At 38.7% G+C, this 22,148-nt stretch overlaps 1 protein-coding gene across 3 annotated transcripts in view; it reads right to left on the bottom strand.

Moving 5' to 3' along the window:
* The window catches only part of ERC2 (ELKS/RAB6-interacting/CAST family member 2), an 875,964-nt gene that overhangs the window by 835,889 nt on the left and 17,927 nt on the right, over positions 1-22,148 (bottom strand). For all 3 annotated transcript variants that reach the window (XR_012499973.1, XR_012499974.1, XM_074344641.1), the window contains exon 2: positions 9,642-10,434. Coding sequence is in view for 1 of the 3 variants with exons in the window: in XM_074344641.1 (XP_074200742.1) it covers positions 9,642-10,298 (657 nt within the window). In the remaining 2 variants the exon portion in view is untranslated. The remainder of the gene's footprint in view (positions 1-9,641; positions 10,435-22,148) is intronic.

Raw genomic sequence — 22,148 nt, 5'->3', positions numbered from 1 at the left:
TCCATAGCTCTTTGGAAGGTGAGACAAGGGAGGGCAGGGCATGGATCTCATGACTCCTTTGGCCACAGTTGACTGGATCTAGAAAAGACTCTCAACTCAATTTGGGCCAATCAGATTCTTATTTCTCTGAATCTGAAATTGAAACAGAGAAACTAGGCAGTGTCTATTGAGTACCTGAATGAAGAAGACATGTTTGCTTTCCCTGAGTGGCCACTTCTTCACAAGCAGCATATAGAATCAGATATTGAGAGAGAAAATTAGAGAAAAATGAGAGTGAGAGACTGACTTTATCCTTACTCCTGACTGTTTTCCAACTAACTCAATTCCAGTCCCCCAAGACACCTGGCCGCCTGACAACTTACCCTTAGGTCTGGTGGGAACTCTTAAATGTCCCTAGTAAATCCCACTGCTTTTCCCTTCAACATGCTCAGTTGGGTTTCTGCTACTTGCAACTACATTCTCCCTTAAATAAGTGGCTGAATGAATTAGTAAGTAAATGAGCTGGATTCTCAAAGAAGACAGAGAAGAGGTTTTATAGGGGAAAGATGCTGTGAGAGGTAGAAATCAGGAATGCTAGAACCCAAGAGGGGAAGATCTGACTTTGAGAGACACGGTTTGGGAAAATCCAAAAGACAAATCCTGAATAGGTGTGATTACCCCAGAGAGGTCAGAAATTACTTGAAGAGGAAGCTGAGAGGTGCCAGTTGAGGGACTCCTGGGTCAGGAGACTGTCTATGTACACTAAACTTCCTGAAGATGGAGACAAGGTCAGGAAAAATCTAACTGGATTAATGAGACCATCCTCATTGGAGTCCAGTGATCCATAATAAAGAGCTCCCTCATCCCTGAAGCTCTGCTCTTGTGGACCCAGTGAATTTGTCAAAGTCATAACCACCTGAAAGGATGTGTTGGGCCTTTAATGAGCATCCTGAGAGATAATCTCTCATTCCTCTGCCACCTGTGGTTTTAATCTTCCAGCGAGTCCTGGAGTTGCTTCGTCCCATCCTTCTGGATGGGTTTCCAAGATAGGAGAGTTCCTTTGCCCCTCTCCTCTGTTTATTCACTTGATAAGAATGCATTTGCTCCTTTCTGCTTGCCCTCTCTCCTCTGTTGCTCCTGGCAACATGCTCCCTTCTTCGTTCTTGCTTTCTGTCCTTAAGATACTGTCAGACAGCACACTGCTACTTCCACTCTATATTAGTTCTTCCGTTTCAGCACCAAATTCCCTGGTTTTCAAGCAATTCTGTTGTTTTCCCTTTCAAGACAATGGAAAGAACACAATTTTGGAGCTAAGCCTACCTGAGATTTTAAAATCCTTGCTCTCTTTAACGGTGAGACCTCAGGCAGGCCACTTAATCTCTCTGCACCTTGTTTCTCATCTATAAAATGGGGATGCCATATGTCTTGAAGGGCTGTTGAATGCATACACATGGAAAGCAGCTAATAAGCTCCTGGTACATAGCAGGAGCTCAAAAATTCTTATTCTCCCTCCTTCTAAAGATCAATGTGAGACATTAAAAAACACCATAGAAAGTCAGTGAAAGTATAAAGAAAGGATAGTTTAAAAAATAGGTTTCATTTCCTTTAAAGAGTTGTCTATTTCTTTATAAGATTGATCTCTATTTACCAAATATTCACTTCTAAAAGAATTTAAGGTATTTGGAAATCCATGGTTACTAGTCCAGGCCAAGATTTTTTTAAAAAAAAAGATCATTCATAATTCTTTCCCAACAGTGATGAATCAAGTTTTACCTTTTAAATTATTATTTTTACATAAGTATATACATTTTGATCATCACTTCATGAAGTGAATGAATTGAGTACAGGCAAAGTATCAAGAAAAAAGAAGATACAGTAATCATCCAATTAAGTAAGGGCTTCTCAACCTTCCATCTATTGACATTGTTGGACAGATAATATGGGGTATGGTCCAACGCACTGTAGAATGTTTAGCAGCATGCCTGGCCTCTACCCGCCAGATGCCAGTAGCATAACTGATCCAGTTGCAACAGTCAGATGTCTCCAGCCATTGCCAAATGTGCCCTTGGATGGGAGAGGGGTGGAGCTGTTTGCAAAATTGCCCCCAGCTGAAAATCACTAAGTTAATTTGATCAATGTATATATTGATCAAATGTGTACTGCCAAACCAGATAGCACAAGCCAAACTATGGGTTTATAAGACTGGAAGTAGCTGCCTCAGTCATTCCTTCTTCTCTCCAGAATGTTCCTACTGAAAAAACAAAATGGCTGCACATCATCACTTCCAAGATACAGTCAAATGCTTGCTTCATAGAAAAACAGAGAAGAAATTGCACGTGCCAGAATCCTGTTTGTCAGGCTGCTCTAGCTCTTGGCTGCATGCCCACATTCTGCCTAAAACCTACTTCCCAAACTTTTGAAAATGCTTTCCACAGCTTTCAGAATTTGACCTTTAGAGCAGCTTTATCTATGTATGTGTGTGAAATAGATTTACAATTTTCTCTATTCCTGCAAAGCCAAACCACTTATTGAGCCCAAATGTCAACTGGGGATGGTGGGAATTTGCACACAGATGTCAGTGGACTCCAAAACAACAACACAAGCGCTCCACCTGCAACTAATTATAGAAACTGAAATTGCACTCTGGCCAGAAGAGGCCAGGTTCGGAACCCACCCCATATGCTTTGGCCGATCAAATCACTCTGTTACTTTTTCTCCTGTCAACATAGACTTGCTTCTTAAAAATCCTCTGAGGATGTTGTCTATAGGAAATTTTATTAGGCAGTGAATGTTTAGGGGTGACCACTCCCTCTGCCTTCCCCTCTCAAAGCTTGGTTTCAATAAGTGCCTTTGGCACAAGTGAGACTAAAACAATCTGTTTGTTGAAATATTCCAAAATGTTTTCTTTGGTTGATTGTGTGCTGTTGCTATCCTATCGCCAAAATAAAGCGATTCAGGGAGAAAATGGAAGATGGAAGTCATTTAGCTCTCCCAAGGTCCAGCATACAAGAATGTTTATTTTTCTCCCGTTAGCCAAGTTTTTCATAAGAAAACCTGGGAATAAAAATCTGTAAGGCTACTAATGCAGCGCACATGGTTGATCCAAGGGCTGAGTGCAAGAGATTACTGAGGCAGAAAGTGGCTGACATCTGTGACAAAGATGTATAGTTCACTTCAAATCATTCTCCTACATTCTAGCAAACAAGGAAATCAACTATTGGATCTGTGCCATCTCATCTATCTTCAGAACCAAAGGAAGTTTTCACCTACCCATGAAAGGCATTTAAAATTGTGGTTTCAGTTTGAGTAGGTCATTGTGTAAGTCTGGACCAAAGTTTTTCCACCTTTCTGGAAAGGTAGACAAAAGCTACTATTCTCTGAATAGCTGAGGAAGACTATTTCAAGACGAAAAAGATGCAATTTTTTTTCTTCTAATTCAGCATAATAAGTTATGTTGTGCTAAACTAGCCCATGTTACCTAGTTCTAAATCCATGCACCTATGTAACATTGGGCAAAACCCATACAGACATACACTTCAAATCAGAGTTGAAATGGAAAAGTTACACAGAGATATGACATACAATTGAATTCTTAATTTCTCAGATCTCTTGATATGACTTATATATTTGGAGAAAGAGGGTGACTAAGTACAGGTCAAGTCATTGCCATGGACATCTGCTTTCATCCTAGAGCCTGCCCTCACCCTTCATCTCAGTTTGTTCAGAGAATTGTTCCTCTTCCAATGTCTGCAGTTCTAATAGGTCACCAGTCACAGTAACCACTTCTTACATACCTGCCCCCCACCTCCACCACACACACTAAATCCTGGAGGCAGGACATAACCAAGGCTGGACCAAAGTCCTTCAGGAAATTTTCCAAATGGTAAGTGAAGACATATGGGTCTCTTAACACTTTAATTGTGATCCACCACATAAAGGAGAAAATGAGCTTACACAAAGAGGTAGATATTGAGAACCAGAGATAAAGCAATGGGAAAGACAAAGTCCTGCTCCAGTTTGACGCCCTGGAACCAGTCAGCCCCAAGCTTCACACCTGAGCCTTTCTACAATTTCATTACAGGAACTAATAAATTTCCCTTTTTAACATTCACACAGGCTTGGAGTAGCATTTGTGTCACTGCTTTGGAATATTGCCCAATAAAATTAGTAAGTGGGTTCCTTCATTCTAATGTGTAAGATCCTTTAAGATTTCATTTCAACTCACTAAATTGCTCCTATTTTTATGGTTATCATGAACCATATAATGCATATACATACAGCATTATGAATTTCTAGGATAGGAGTATCTAGGACGTTGTGTCTCAAGTTTATTTGACTGGAAAATTACCCTTGGAAAGTGTCATTTCCCTGGACACACATTAGAAACCTGGCTTTGAGGTCTACTACTATTAGAGTAGTAGAAGGAATGGTGCCTGAAAGAAGACATGGGATAAGACGGGTCTGAGTAGTGAATATATTTAAGGCCCACCCACAAATCTGATGGGACTTGACAGTCCAGGAATAAGCCCTTGATCTCACAAATGCTCAAGGTGACTGCAGCTGCATTTAACGGTCAGTGGACACCCCTTTGCAAAGCAGCTGCCATACCACCTTCTCAACAGGAGATAGAATTAATCCTATCACCCACTTCCAATTGGTACAACTCTTCATATGTCAACACTCAAAATGAAATGAGTATTTTAAAACAAAGTTGAATGACCTCTAGTGAAATGGCCCTGCAGTTATACAAAAAAAGAAAAAAGAATAATAAAGGAAACACAGAAATGTGATCCATCTTGACCTTTTCAAGTTACAGACTCAAAATTAGAATCAAAAAATCATTTGGGAAACTAGCTTAAAAACTCATCAAAAACCCATATTAATATTGATTTAGAGTAGATTATTTTCTATTGTGTTAAGCCAGAAATAGAAATTATCACATAACCATTAAAAGCCATAACATTCCCCAGACAGGTTTACTTACAATTCTTAGGTTACGTTTCCCAATGATCTTGTCCCACTTCTGCACACACGAGATAGGTAAATATTAGATCTAGTACAGTCTCCCAGAGTGTGATGCTATTTATATTCATGCAGATCCTTGACTATCCATGCTTAAATTAGGAAAATATCAAAAAACTGCTTTATGTACATCTAATTTGGAAAAAAATAATCCATTAAAAATACAAAGTTAATAATTGCACAAAAAATCCCAGAATATGAAATTCAGTAACTTTATATGCACCAAACAGCAAGAACTTATGAACTTTCTGAAAATGTATCCTCAACCATGTTTTCTCTCTCTAATCTTCATCATACAGGTATACAGAATGGAGTTGTAAAGAAAAGACAACCATATAACCTTTTGGAGAAAATTAGGTCACTTTACAACCCCATATGTAGTTGCATTCTTGTGCCCCCAACATCCACCTTAATACCCCATGCCATTAAAGATAACAAGGGGACTTCCTCAAGTAGCAGTCGAATATCCATTCTAAATCTTTCTCCTCAACTCTCCCCAAATCAGTTACAGCGTGACATTGAGAGCGTGGACTATGGGTTCATGCCATTCCAAAGGATTAGCTGTCCATAATACTCCACCCTACTCTTCCTACATTTAAGAAAGTACACCATGAAGCAAAAAGCCCAAGTGACAGCACAGGATAATTCCGCATCCATGCACTCTGGTTTCTACAAATAAGCCAAAGATTCCAGACCTGAGTACTGCACTCAGTATCCCAAATGTATTTCTGTACATGCAGCCCTGTGTGGCTGAAAAGTAAGCTTGGAGAGAACCTAGGGAGTAAGAATGAGGGGGTGTCTGGGGTGGAATCTCCATCCAGGAACCTGAGTATCCATCCTTCATACATAAGAAATTTGGTCACAGCCACCTACCCATTGGCTCCAAGGTTCCAAACAGTCTGCACTTCCTGTAACACAGGGAGGGTGTTCAACATCCTCCCTTAGATCTGAAGTTGGATCAGCTCCCTAGGACAGAACACAAGCACTTCAAAATATACTGCCAAGGAATTGATGAATGGCAGCTCTCTATAACACAGCACATAAGGGCAAAAGGTCTGTGCTAGTGGTCATTTAGTCTATAGAATTATGAATTTCATATACAAGAACATATAAGCTTCCTCACCTCCACCCTGTAATAGACCTGCTTCCCATTTTTATCCACATAGCACAATTCAGATTGTTTTAGATCATCTGAATATAACTTAGTGAAATTCTAATTATCCAAACACCCTCTGGTAGAACTACACTTGTAGATGCAGTCTCTGGTTGTTGTGGATATAAAACCATAATCAAGTGTCCTTTATCTCTTTTACATTCTTTTCTTCCATATAGAAAAAGTTTTCATGATTTTTCCTCTAAAGGGAAAGTATAGTAAGTTACGGTAAATAGCAAATGGCAGAAACCCTAAACAGTCATTTCTGGGAAAAATAAATAAATTCCTAATTAAGAATAAAAGTCCTAATTAAACTAAATTACATTCTTATTAATTCTATCAAACCTAGTCTTTTTTTAATCTAACATATGAAGTATGATCTTCCTATTATGCTAAGATTCTATTCACAGCTCAGCAATCCTATAAGGAGGTAGTGAGCATAAAGTTAAGATCTTAGATATTGGCATAAAATAGACCAAATGCTTAAAGCCCAGCTTTGTCACTTACCAGCTGTGTGAACTGGGGCAAGCTGCTTATTCTCTCTACATTTATTTTTAATCTATAAAATGAGTAAAAGTCTAGCGCCTACCTCAGTTTATTGATGCAAACACTAAATAAGATAATGTACACAAAGCTCTCAGCACAATGCCTACCACAGAGTAAGCCCCCAACAGATATCTACTTGTAGCAATACCAGTAGTAATACAAACAGCAGGAAAGCAAAGTCTGGATTGTTCCCAGACTTGATTTTATCTAGTCTAACTTTCTGACAAACATAAAAACCCCACTGGTAGCAATTTCTAGTGCCCCCTTATACCTGATTCTCCTCTCCTTCCTGGAAAGAAGAGTAGACTACACCTCACATCCCCTTACAATTGTGTCACTTCCAGTCCAAGGAATGGAGGAACCAATCTGCCATCTCTAGGCACTCTCTTCCTCTCCTGTAGAAACTCTTGAAGTCACATGCCAAGATGTAGAAAACCTGGATCCTGAGTCACTGACTGGAGGAGAGCTGCCCTGGAGAGTCACTTGACCTGTTTCATACTTCAGGCAAATAAGAAATAAATCTCTGATGTGTTAATACACTGAGATTTGAGGTTTGTTGATTACTGCAGCGGGATCTACCCTAGTCCGACCAATAGGTATTTGTACACCCCTAAAAGGGATCTTGATACTTCCAAGCAGGAGGAGAGGAGTGCTTCAATTTTGTTTTAAATAACTTGCTTTTTGTCAATCTTTATATTCTTTACTTTGTAATATTACCTCATATTGCAAGTAAATTGACTTTTCAAAATCTCCATGCTTCTTCCTTTTATATTTTTACCCTAAAAAAGAAAACAATTACAGTTTACTTATATTTAATATACAGATTAAGACCCGGGATTTCTCTGGGTCATACATCCCATAGTCAAATGTCACCCTCAGTGCCCAAGGCAGCCTGTGATCTTAGTAGGTTCTAGAATAAGGAAGAGGTAATGGGCACACCCTCAAGCATTCACTTGCTCTGGCTTAAGGCAACACAGGACAGTTAAGTGGAATTATGGATATTACCTAATTTAAACTGAACTAACCCTTATAAAGTAGATAAGAGGCTTAAAATATTTTTTGTAACAGCAAAAAGGTTTATGTGTCATTAAAATTTACTTCAATAAATTATTTATTTTACTTTATCTCTTTCATATTTAATTCTTTCTGAATGTCACAGAAGACATAACATTTTGGCATAGTAGCACATCATGTAATTTATAAATAAATATACATGTATAAGCAGGGGGTCTATGCTAAAAAAAAAATTAATGATAGAAGCATAAGACAAAAGTCATTTTGGAACTGACAGTTTTAAAAATGGTTTCCAATTTTTTTTGTCACTATTTGCATCATTCCTAAACTGCTTTAACCATTTTCCAAAACAACTAGAAAAGGAAGAAAACTAGTACAGAACTGGGGAAATGCACACAGCAATAACAGGACTTCATAAACCAGTAAAGTCAGAAGAGAGCAGAAACAATAGTAAAGGGCATTAATTTGATTCAGGAACGAAGAACAAAGCTTTCTGTTCCAACTAAAAATCACATTACCACATCTGAAAAACAGCAAAGGCCCTGTCAGATAATCAAAGGGATAAGGTGATCACTTTCCACACACAGAAAAAGAACGAAGAGTAGATTCTCATACAGATGAGAAATGCTTCTACAGTCACTTGGACTCTAAAGGGGTGGCAGCCAAGGAAACAGACAGGAGGTCAGCAGATGACCCCAAGAAAGGCAGAGAGCTTCATTAGGCCAGCATCAAGACCAATTATCAGAGAATCACTCATTCAGCCAAATTAGAATTATCTCAAATTTCTACAGAAAGTTGAATGATATCTGGGAATTTTTGCAGCCAAATGGCACAACGCCCTCTACTCCCCATCTCTTAGCATTTATCTCACTACTAATAAGAGGTGAAGCTAGGACTTAAACCCAAGCACGTCTTACTCCAAAGCCCCTATGAACAGCAGCATATAAATGAGCTTCACAGAATGGGTAGGATTTGAAAATGGAGAATGGCTGAGACTTAAAAGAAAGAGGGAGAGATAGGGGATGCTGAGAAGGCCACTAATGGAGGGGAACAGAAAGGAATGGAGGTGAGAAACCCTGAGTATGTGAAGGGATTACCAAATGGTAGCACAGGCGATGTAGAAGGAGGTGGGTATGAGATAAGGCTAGAAAGGTGGCTCAGGCCTCCCCATAGAAGGTGCTGTAGGATCAACCAGAGGTAGACTTCAGTCTGGAGGTAATGAGTAATTTTTGAGGGCTTTAAAGCAGGACAATGGCATAAGTGCAGATAGACCTTTGGAAAACTAATCTTGCTATGACATGGAAGATGGATCAAAGAAGAGTAAGAAGGTGTCTTGCATATAGCAGATGCTTAATAAATATTGAATGGATAAAGGTAGAAAGACCAGGTTAAAATGGATTATGTTTCTTTAGCATGATACTAAACCTATCCCACCCAATCCCATTTAATAATGTTCAGTTTGCTATTTAGTAAACAAAATCCTCTCATTCTAGAAGGAAATAACATTGCTTGTGCTTAAAAAAAAAATACAATTCACCAGTGAAATGTGGCCTTTTAAATGTTCCTGTTGTCTACTCTTGCAAAAATTAACATTTTCCTCTTCTATTCAGAGGGAAGTACATCTGAGCTGCTATTGTAACTGTTGAAAAAGAAAACAAAATTAACCAAGTATAAAAGTTAGCCAATGAGGAGTGATCCCCCCTCCTCCTCAACAGTGTGAAAAGGCTATTGGAAAATAAGGCGATCACAAGCTGTAACCATGTATTCCCTATGCCCTCTTGTAGTCTCCAAGTCAAACACATATTAAGACATAGCCTTCTTGGTAATGCCAGACTTTCTTCTGCACAGGCCATGGTACCATCTGCAAAGCATCAACTACTCAGTGAGAAGCCAAGGCTGAAAAACACTAAGATGAGTCATAACCTACCTGATTTTCTTCATGGGAAACCCTCATCTGCTCCTTGAGGACAGACATCCTGGCTGCCTCTTCTTTCCTTAAGACTCTCTCCTTTTTGAGCTCCGGACTCCAGAAGGTCTTGATACTGTTCATGGAAGATCCCAACTTGCTGTCCTTGATGTCTAGCTCTTTCCGGAGGAGGTCATTTTCTCTCTGAAGTTCCTTGAGCTGGGCTTGAAGGTCTAACATTGTGCTGTCCCTTACCTGCCTCAACATGGAGGGGACCTGGTGGTGGTGATGGTGGGATGAGCTGGTCAGACCACCATGTTGATCCGTGTATGAAAGGACATCTGTGTGGGAAAGTCCAGCAGAAGCAATATTGGGACTACTCCCCATGGCTGTGACTCGGCCTCCATATACAGCTCTATTTGTGGCCCTTCCCAGTGTCATGGTGCCCTTTGGGTAAGTTGTTGAAGCCACTCCCTCGTGGTCACTCAGATACATGGGTCCAGATGTAGCATAGGCTGCATTAAGGGACTGGATATTCTCCATGGACAGAGTCTTGCCTGTTCCTCCACCTCCCCCACTACTTGTTCTTCGGTGGCCCAAACGAGGAGACCTTGGCAAACGAGGAGATCTGGAAGGGCTGCCTTCCAGATTGGTGATTGTTCTTGCACTTCCATACATTTTTCTTCTATTATGAGGTACTACTGAAGAGAAGGAATGCTATACTAAGTTGGAGGTTAAGCCAATTAAGCTACTGTTGCCCAGGATTTTCACTGCATTCTTTTCACAATCTGTACCAGAAAATGACTCCAGAGATCTGAAAAATGAGGAAAGAAGATAATCAAAAACAAGTTTCCTTAGAAATCTGAATACAACTGCATTATATTTTAAAAATATATAGAGATGATTGATCAGTGATGATAATGATAGATGATAGACAGAGTCACATTCATGTTTATTTAAAAAGTAACCCCAAACTTTACTTACTATATGTAACCACTTTGTAAATTCCCCCAACCCTTTTCCCAAGCAAGATCAAGAGTTCGCAGACTGAAAAAGAAGCTCCTTTTTCCTTAGGAAAATGAAGATTTGCATTTCGGTTTGTGCAAAATGAAGGCTAGGACCTCCAGAAAATTCACAATATAATTCCTTCTCATAGAGACCTTAGCTATGAGATACTCCATCCAAGGGACATGACCCCATACACATGTGGCCTGACAGTGACTCTAAGAAGCTGGTGCCTCCTAGGATGTCAAATAATAGTCAAACAGGTTGCTACCCTCCTTTCCTATACCCATTACATACATCACTAACCCATCACAGCCCTCTTTTACACTAAATTCAGAACTCTTCTCAACACAACACTCTAGATGGTTTACCAATCAACTAGTATTGACACATGAGTGGTAACCCACTGCCCATTTTGGAGTTAGAAGAAAAGAGGTAGCTCAACCAGGAAGTCTCCTACACATATAGCCAGATCCTAAATGCTATCATCAGAGAAAATGGCAGTCTTGTTTCTTTCCCCTTTCACACATCTCTTTCAGGCTAGTGTTTTGAGAATTCTTCTCCATTTTGGCTGACCTAAATATTCATATTATCCACTCTATAACTGTACAGAAATGGCACAGGGAAACAGTATGCCCTGTTAGAGTTCCTGATCCTATAACCTGCAGAGAAAAAGCTCACTGTCATGGTTACTCAAGTACTTTGATGCATATTTTATGTAGTCATGGCTACAAGGTTGTGATTATCCCTTCAGTGGACCCAAATGGCCTTAATAGGGTCATCATGGCCTCTTGCTCTTCCTCTTGGGTTATGTTTACTGTACTTTCATTTTCTTCAGGTTTTAGATGCTAAGAGCACAGATTTTGGAGAGGGGTCAACCAAGGTTCAAATCCCCAGTCTAACACTGATAAACTGAGTGATCTTAGACAAATTATTTAACTATTATGAGCTTCCTTTCTCCAATAAATAAAATGTGGGTAAAATCACCTAACATAGTATTGTGAGAAATACGTAAGATGATATTTTTAAAACACTCAGTTTGATACCTAGCACAGAATAGTCAATAGTTTTTGTTGGTAGTGTCAATGAAATAAGTACATTACTAGCATTATATAAGGCATCTTTTATTTTTATCTGTCTATCATTCAGTATCCCTCCACCCCCACCTCTTCTGATAATACTTTCTATTTTCCTTAGAGAAACTGTTCCCAACTCTCTACCTGTATTGTTCATTAGGCTGAAATAAGGCTGACTCCCTCTGCTCCACTCTGAAGGGTACCAATGGTGAGAACATGACCCAGACCCAGCCATAGCCATTTATCATATTCCATCCCCACAACATGACAGCTAGTTTAGGGATGGGCATGTGACCCACATTGGTCCCCAAACACTCCATATCATGACTATAGCTGGAACAATTGGGAAAGATAAGTTCTTTTTCAGCTAAAATTAGTTGCTTTCAAGTTGGAGATTCTGAGTACTACCATGTGGAAAATGCTTCTCTGAGAGTGAAGCTAACGCAAAGGAAAAAGAGCCAAACTTTGAATAGTGTGAAACCAAACTGGGTGACATCACTTGATAGCCTGTATCCAGCAATCACTGAAGCTACATCTATTCCCTAGGCCATTTTAGCTACATATGCCAGGTAGACTGGCTACATTAATAGTCCCAATTCTTTACCTCTTCTTGTACCTGAGTCCTTGGCTGTCCCCTCCCAGTCTGACTCTGGGTTCAGTCATGTGACTTGCTTTGGTCAATAAAGTGATAGCAAATGTGAAGCAAGCAGAGGCCTAAAATAGCACTTGTGTGTTTACCCTCTTGCTCGTTTTCACCTGCCATAGCAATTAGAACATACCTGGACTAGCCTGTTGTAAGATGAGAAATATAAAATAGAGTCAATTTGTTCAAGCCATTAGCCAACCAACCCCGAGATATTTGAGCAAGCCCAGCCAAGATCAGCAGAGCTGCCCAGCAAACCAGCAGCTGAACACAAGTGGATGAGCAAGACCAGCTGAGATCCAGTGAGTCCCATACACTGAAGGACTAAATAAATACTTCTTAGTATGTCACTAGTGTTTTGTAGTTGGTGGTTTCACAGCATGACTTAGGCAACGGACAACTGATACATTCACCCATAAATTTCCTTTCTTGCTACATTCAATTCTAGTTAAGGTATCTGTCATTTATACCCCAGAGAGTCCTCACGTATGGAATAAAGAAATATTTTCCATACAGGCTTCTCTTTTCCCTAAAAAGTCCCTCCAAAGAATTATACACCTGTTTCTAACTAAGGAACTTAGGTTCAAATATTTACGTTGCTCAGAGCTTAATTTTGTTTTACTTGAAAATATATAAAAACATTTTATATCTAAGATTTTTGCATGAATATTCTGTTCTGTAAAAAAAAAAAAGTGAATCAACATTTCCAATAATTAGGAATTCAGTTACATAAATGATGAGAGAGATAGTAAGTGGCATAATGTGACCATTACACAAATATTTAAAGAGATAGAAATATGCTCATCACATACTAACAGTGGGGTGGGGGAAGACTACAAAACATTTTTATGGCTGACTCACATTGTAAAACACATACACACTAACTTGCAGAGAAGACTGGAACAACACACATCAAAATATTAACAGCGGTGTGGTTCCAAACAGTTTTCATTTTCTTCCTTTTGTTTATTTGCATGTTCTAAATTTTCTATAATAAATATCTTGCCCATTACCTTTTTAATCTCTATTTCATTTATTTCTGCTCTGATCTTTGTTATTTTCCTCCTACTACTAACTTGGCAATTAGTTCTTCCTCTAGTTCCTTGAGGTATAAAGCTAGATTGTTTATTTGAGATCTTTCTTTCTTCTCAAAGTAGGTGTTTTTTGCTTATCAACTTAAGAAAATACGTTTTCCCTTCTATAATTCTGATAGTTAAATGAATTTGTTATTTTTGCTGTGCTTAGAATCTAGGAATCTAGGTCCTAGCTCAGCCACTACTATAGAGGTAACTTCCAAGAAGAAATCATGAAAACTAACTTGTCCTTCCCTGTCTTCTCTTGTATATAGAGGCAGACATTTCTGAGGTCTCTAGCTAGGTCCCAATCCAAATTCAGTAACATTTACAGCCACACAGATTTAATCTTAAGTGATTTTAACAGCCCCAATTGGCTGAGGCTTTGGAGAACGTCAATAATCAACAAACAAAAAGTAGAATTTGCTCTTTCTGGAAACACATGCACAACATACACATAACATATAGTATGCACAGATACATTAACTACTTTGAAATAATGTTTATTTAAAGGACAATACATGTTTTCTTGAATTCTCCTTTTTTGAGTTTAGTATCAGGTTTATGCTAGTGTCAAAGAACGGACTGAAAAGCTTTCCATTTTTCACATGTTTTGGAACAATTAACATAATGAGACCTCTATTCCTCAACTGTTTGTAGAACATACCCATAAAATTAAATGGGCGTGGTTGTTGATTATTTTTTCTACTTTTTACTATGTTTACTTATCTACTCAGATTTACTACCCATTTTGTTTCAATGATCATTAAAATGATTCTTCAGAAACGGTATGTTTCACCTAGATTTTTCAGTCTTCCTAGTATTGCTTTGTACAACTTTTCCTTAAAATTTTAAAAACTCTTTCAGTTATGTCTCCATCTCACTCCTAATGTTTGTATTTTTCTCTTTCTCTTGATGACAGTATGACAAATGTTCATCTATTTTTTAGTGTTTTAAAATTTTTTTTTGTTTTACTGATACATTTTACTTCCATTTCATCAATATCTCTTTATCCTTAATAATAATTTCCATTACATTTGTGTTGTGTTACTCTCACCTTTTTGCATTAAATGTTCATTGATCTTCAATCATATGTTCTGATGAATGCATGTAAGGTTATACACATTCGCTGCATGTTTTAAGTATAGAACTCTTTTGTAAATAGCTTGCTATTTTTCTTTTCAAACTTTTTCTATCCCAGGGAATACTCAGGATATATTTAAATGTCAAAGTGGATATAAGTTTTTGGCTAAAATCTTGTAGTCCTAATTTAATGGCATTGAGATCACAGAATATAACACGTATCTTCTAATCTCTGAAATTTGTCTGGACTTTCTATGGTCTAATAAACGATTAGTTTTCTTAATTTTTAAAACAACTAATAGATGATTATAGAAAAGTTTAAAATACAAATATGTATACAGAAGAAAGTGAAAACACTCTCAATTTTGTTAATCAGGGACAATCTCTGTTAACAACTTGATATTGTCACTTTCAATTCCTTTTACGTGTGTGTATAATTTTAGACAAAATTAGTATGATAGCCTACACAAATCTTGTACTATCTTCTTCCTCAATGTTTTATTCCTAACATCATCTCCTTTTTCTACTCAACATTATGCCATAAGATATTTTTATAAAACATGGCCAAAGATGGCCAGCAAAATTCCTCCCCTTCCTGTACACATTTGTCTCTCCTTCTACCAAGAAACGGATTCTATTTTCCTTCTACTTGAATTTGAACTGGACTTGTGAATTCTTTTAAAAACAAAAATATCATAGGTATTATTCTGATTGATAAATCTTTGTATACACCTCTTACTACATTCCTAGGATAAAATTCTAGAAGTAAAATTACAAGATCGAAATTTAAAGGCTCTTGATACCCGCTATCAAAATTCCCCTCAGAATTGTTGAAACAATTTACACTCACACCCCTCACCCTTGACTATTTTTCCTCCACAGCCTCTAGTCTTTACTCTCAACATAGCCTGAAAGCCACCATCTTCTCTTCAAAATATTAAAAAAAAAACAACAAACCTCTGAATTATCCAACTCAGGATCACAGCATATCCAGTAAATATACCTTAAGAAGTGTTTATTGGGGGGGAGGTAATAACTCAGTGGTAGAGTGTGTGCTTAACATGTATAGGTTCAATCCGCAGTACCTATTTTTTTTTTAAAGAAGTATTTATTAAGTACCATTAGTGTGCTACATCAGCTCTGCCTTAAGCCACTGCTTCCTAACAGTTCGTAAATGTTCATATAAACAAGGATTAGCAGGATTTTGATTTTATACCAAAATGTCTCAGAGACTTTAGGACACCAAGGTGTATTGTAACTGTTCCAAAATTGAGTACATAAGATAGCTTTTCCCAAATTTATTTGCCAAGAGAACACTTTTCCCTTCGGAACACCTGAAAATATTTCACTGAACATTCCATTTTATTCACATTATAATTATTTTTCAAGCATCAGCTTAATTCCAAGTCTTAAAAGCTGGGGATAATGCCGTGATTAAGACAGACACAGCTTCTGTATGTGGGACGTTTACCCACTAGAATAGACTTTCTCAGAGTTTTCTTCATCTCAGATCTAACATAGTTTGAGAGAAAGATGATTTTAGGAACTAGGTGCTGCTTTAAGAGCAAGGACACGAAATTGACCCAAAAGACTCAGAAATGACCTCTAAGAGGGAAATACGGAAGATCAAACTAATGACTGTTTGGAGTTTTGACCCTCTATGACAATAAATAAATATAATTCTGTATTTATTTGTTTTAAACACTCAATAAAGGAGCTAAATGCCGAAGGGAACACAAGTCAGTCATCAGCAGACCCTTTGTCTAAGAAGTGAGGAAACGGGCTGATATTGCTTCCTCCAAGATCACAACAGACAAGAGGTATTACGTACAATTCCACAGAACACATCAAACCATAAATGAGCTCCCACAAACATCAAAATAGTAACAGAATAATTTCTTCACCACTATATACCTGCTTCTAAACAGTAGATTTTAATAAGCAACCTAGGCCCAATCCTATATTTGGGAATTAGTCTCTTCCACCCAATTCACAAAGATCAGGGGTGGTTTCCTGGAACGATTTCACCCATAAAGCTGAAGTACATAGAATGATGTCAATTTCACAGATGAGGAAAAAGGCCCAGTTGACAAGGTAAACCAAAGGCAAGTTCCCATGGCTGTCAAGTCCTCCTAAATCTCGTGATTCTTTCTTGTTCTACTGAGTCACTCCCAAACCCCCCACCCCAGATGTATTTAAGTCTCCTAATATATTTTTAGGTACTTGTTTCGACACTCAGGCTTTTTTTGGATGTCGCCTAATTCTCATCCATCCTGATTTTTTTTTTTTTAGTTCTATAAAATGAATGCTTGAAAAAGAGCAAGATGATCAACTTTATTCAGCAATCAATAATGCAATGACTTCGACTTCCCATTACTGACTTCAAGAAAACTATTTCTATACTTTGCCACCCACCTATAAATGCATTATAGGAAATGAGGTAGCAGTTAAGATCTTAGTGTTTTAAATACTATTATGAAGTGAAGATAGGCTCAGTCATTAAGCTTTCTTGTAAACCCTTAAAAATACCTGCTTTTTTATTTATATTTGTGATTTACAATATTCAGAAGGATAAATTATTAATTGGGTCAAACTGTGCACCGAAACAGACAAATGTTGCTGGATACAACATCAAAGAAATTAACTGCACAACTTTCACTTTAAAAGCACCTCATAAATAAAATTTGAAGTCCAAGGATAGGTTCCATTTAAGACTCAAACACACAAAAAAATAAAATATCTCATGAGGAGGAGGGTATATCTCAAGTAGCAGAGTGCATGCTTAGCTTGCAAGAGGCCCTGGGTTCAATCCCTAGTACCTGCATCAAAAAAATAAATAAAACCTAGTTACCGTCAACCCACCCTCCACCAAAATAAATAAATAAATAAAAATAAAAACTTAAACAAATAAAAAAAGAAAACATAAAAAAAACTTACAGGTTTTATGAACCTATACAAATACTTTCTCTAATTACATATGGACTCATAAATAAAATGTACACTCATCTACTCACTCTCTTAAAAGGTTTAAGGATTCTTGAACTGTAGTCTCGGGGAAAAAAGGTGGAGAGAGGCTTGATTCCTGTCTACCTCAAGTATCTCAGACTATCATGGTCTGGAATGGTCTATTTTAAGACAAAAGCACTTCCTGCTATCGGCTCTAAATTAGGTTAAGTTTATTTCCACAGATTTCAGGTTCAGCTCATCACCTGAGCCCTGCTGACAGACTGTGTGAGCTGAGATCATCAGTATCTCCCAAGATTTAGCCCAATTTAAAATATTCTTTTTTTCTTATTGGCATCCCTAACTTTTAAAATATTTTGTGTATCAGACTACAGTTCATTCTAAAGCCTTCCTAGAGGAGGACATGAGGTAGAACAGATCTCAAGCAAGAAGTAGCTGCCTAGAAGCCTGCCGTTGCCTACAGATGTGTGGTATATGGCTAGCACAGGATTCTTTAGAATTTTGACTTAGATGCCAACATAGAGAAATACAGACATTTCACATTAAAATCCAGATTCAGGCTTCTCCCGAAAAATCTGAAAATCTGACAATATCAAGCCCACTTCCCTACATGGCAACAACTGGTTAGAACCAACCAGCAGCTGCCCTGTCAAGAAAGGGCATGCATCCTCCAGTCAGCCAAGCCCCCTCCATTCCCTGTTACCTTATAACAATGTGATTCCCTCTTTTGTCCCTACGGGCATTTAAATTTTACTACTTCAATTCATATAAAAAGTCTTGAGTAAAAATTGATTCTCCTTTACCATCTACTTCAAGTCCATCACAAAAATCTTATCAATTCTACCTCCAAAATCTCCCTTGATCCACTTGTTCCTTGTTTCCACTTCTACTATCACACTCTATTGTACCAACATGACTAGCTTAAGCTATTCCATACCCTCCTAAAGCATCTCTCTTTTCCAATCCTCCTCCATTCTATTTCTCACACATCAACCAAACTATTTTAAGGAACAATTCTGATCACAAAATATCTCCCCTTACCCGCTTAAAACCCTTCAAAGCTTCCCAGTGCTCTTTGGACAAAGATCAAAACCCTTCCCATGGCCTGAGGCCATATAGCATCTGGTTCCAGCATCCTCTCTTGCCATTTTCTTCACTGACTGTCTGGGTCTTCTTTCTGTTGCTTAAATGCAATCAAGTCCCTTCCTGTCTTAGAGCCTTCACACATGCTGTTCTCTTTGCAGGGCTAATTCCTATTCATCATTTAGATCATAGCATTTGATAGCATACCCTCCATAAGGTCTATCCCACCCAAATAAGGTCTCTCAGCTATGTAGTCTCAAAGCATAATGCATTTTTCTTTATGATATGAAAGACACAGTAATTTTTTAAAATAAGAGAATCTGACTTTATCTGCCCTGCAAGGGTTGTCTGAGTTTTTCTCTTGTTTAGACTAACAAGGGTGACCAAGTAGCCTGGATCCTCTAGGGAAGATGTAAGAAAGCCTTTTGTAACCCAATCAAGGCTGCCCCTCCTCAGATCTGTGATTTGTGAAATAGAAAGCCATGAAGAAGAGGAATTGATATGCACAAATATTCTGGAGCCTATGGGAAAGAACATCATCGATACCAAAGTCATGATGCCCAGGATTCAGAGTAAGTGAGATCTATGGGAGGAGATGAACATGGCTGCAAACAAGGCTAGAGTTTCCAGAAATAATTACTTGAAGATAAGAGGGAGTCCAGGTTGGTGACTGGGACTCAAGATAAGTGACTCAGGAACCATGGAGAAGCTTGTGTGGATAAAGCATCTGGGTGACACGGGAAGTGCCTGAAGATAGGACCCTGCTATGCTGAGTGGAGCCTGTGCAGTGCGGCACAATGCTGTGCATGGGGTGGATCTATAACTTATGAGGAGGTCCATGTTTCCCAGTAGGGTTCCCCACAGTAGATGCTGAGACAAGGATTTGGGTACAGGTGGTTCATTTAGAAGGTAATCCCAGGAAGTACTAAAGGGAGAGTTTAGCACTAAGGCAAGGAAGTGAAGGAAGTCAATGTAGATACATTTTCAAGGCAACTCAGTCCTGCTGAAGGAGCTGTGAGAGACAGTGTAAAACCTGCCTCACAGATACACCTCTTTAAGGGCAAGGTACCCATGCATCACTGGCAGAAGGCCACTCCCCTGGCACTTCCAGTCTGTGCTACATGGAGGCCAAGAGAAAGCCCTTATGTTCCCATACAGGCCACAAGTGCTGAGGAGATGGGAGGGGTGGCACCGACGGCATCTGCTACACCACACATGGCATACCAGTGGCTGAGCTTGGCCACTGGGAGACAGGATTGGCCTTTCCTGGCAGGACCATATAGTGGGGACCAGAGAGAGACCCACAGCATCTTTCATCTGAGGAATACCAGCCTCAACAGCAAACTTGTGGAACAAAGATACAATCATGTGGCACAATTGTTGGATAGAACACATTTCTGGGCTTGGGTATGGGATTTATTTCCATATTCCCCTGATTTTAGAGCAGTGTAATTCTGGGGTAGTGGTGGGGTGCGGAGGAGACAGGGAGAAGTGGAGAGAGATGGGAGGAGCCCTAATGGAAAGACTTAGAATTTCCAGCTAAGCTGTCAGGTGGGTTCCAGCATTTTTGGTTTAATTTGGACAAAAGAAACATGGAGCAAGGTTTTTAAATAAACCATATATGACATAAAGGGACTTCCACACATTATAATTCAATATTAATTTGTGTAATTACTCGGAGTTTCTCTTCCCTCCTACTTTAAACCCTTACACTATACTCCAGGGTTTCACATTTGTTCTAATATTTGTGGAGTCCAGGTCAAGAATAGAGAGGACCAAGTACCATATGTCTATATATTTTACAGTTATAAATTGAGGTAAAAAACTGGTAAATAAAATACATTCTATCTTCTTACCTTAACAAATATAAAGATGTAGGTGCAGTTTGAATTTTGAACTTAGAATTCCTGGACTCTTCAGACCTCTGGCCAAAACATGGTGGTAAGAGACAGGCCCTCCTCCAGCCAACATCCTTCTCTCCCCACTCCTGGCTCAACCACACCTCAGGCATCTCATACATGTGAACTCTGCAGCCTGCACACTAAGCTAGCTCTGTACACCAGAGGCCAGCCATCTTTTTCTAAAAAAGACCAGGTAGTAAATATTTTAGGCTTTATGTGCCATTTGGTCTCTGTCACAACTATTCACTCTGCCATTTCAGCACAAAGGCAGCCATAGAAAATTTGTAACCAAATAAGTATGAGTGTGTTCCAATGAAACTTTAATTCTAAACACAGATGTTAGGTGGATTTGGCCCACAGGCAGTAGTTTGCTGACACCTGGGCTATACTTTCACAAATAGGTGCCCCTCAGCAACTCTAGGCCTAATGGCGGGTACAGTGGTAGCATAGGTTATCCTCAGGAGGACAGATCTGGCAAAAAAAAAAGCCCAAGCAGATCTTAGAAGAAAACTCAGGGTCATTTAGGTAGGGAGGTCCCAGATCTTGGGTACCCAGAGTGGACTCTGAAATGCCTGGCACAGGCTCTAGTTGGGAACCTCCACTTGGCTCCACAGACTCCTCCCCCACGGGGAAGGTGCAGTCAGATGAGGGCCAGAGTGAGCCCTTCCTGCCGAGGTCTCAGTGTACACAGGAGATTCGTAAAATGGGTTTTGAATATTTGAAAAAACATGTTTAATATTATGACATTTTCATCGTATGATTAAAATTACTTCCAAGGCATTTAATGCAATAATTTTGTAATTGTAGCCAGAGAGGTGAGACATGGTGTTTTAAAAAAGAAAAGACGGGACCTCAAAATCAGACCTGGCTGGAGTCATGTCTCTTAATTCCTTAATGGGTAGCCATAAGCAAATTACTTCACTTCTCTGATCCTCAGTTTACTCATCTGTAAAATAAGTATAAAGCGGTACTTTTCACAGTAATTTGGGAAAGGTTAAATAAGCTGATAGAAGAAAAGTACTTAATACAATGCCCCACACACAGCTAATGCTCAATAAAAGCTAACTTTGTTAAGCCCAAGTCTACCAGAACAGGGTACAGTGCTTTTGAGCCTGAATGTTGTCTTAGAATTCTCTCAGTCCACTAAGTTTGCCTTGTCAGGCACTCCTGAATCAAACTCAGCCCACTATTCAAAAATGCTCAAGACATCAGCCATTTTTTAAAACTGGAAAGAAAAATAGACATTTTCCCATTGTCTACAGGCTATAATAGCATACATCTGTAGGTATTGAAAGTCCCAATAGTAAGCCATTTCCTCTTTAAATGCCACAATGATATGAATCAGGGGAAAAAATGTCCATCTTGACATAGCAGAGATTTTGAAAAGTGCTTTCCCATCTTTCTCCAAGAAGCTCTCTGCAACTCAAACACACTCATCCACATATCACTATTTTTTCTTTTAGTTCCCTCAAACTCATTTTATAATTATTGTTTTCTATGTGCAGATTTAGCATGATTACATGTTCAGCTGCCTTGGCTATATTTTGTGGTAAGGTGTTTAAGTGAAGAGGCTGACTACATTCTGTACTACAAGGTAAGGACTCTGTATACCCAAGTCCTAGTTAAATGTACAGTCATTTCTGTTGTTTTAATTTCAAACTCTATCAATTTATTCTCAGGGATTAAGTTTAAAATCTGGA

The sequence above is a fragment of the Camelus bactrianus genome, chromosome 17 (genome assembly GCF_048773025.1).
Source record: "Camelus bactrianus isolate YW-2024 breed Bactrian camel chromosome 17, ASM4877302v1, whole genome shotgun sequence".
In the NCBI taxonomy this organism is placed as follows: Eukaryota; Metazoa; Chordata; class Mammalia; order Artiodactyla; family Camelidae; genus Camelus; species Camelus bactrianus.
Note: the sequence above shows the minus strand (reverse complement) of the source record. Positions and strands in the feature narration are given on the sequence as shown.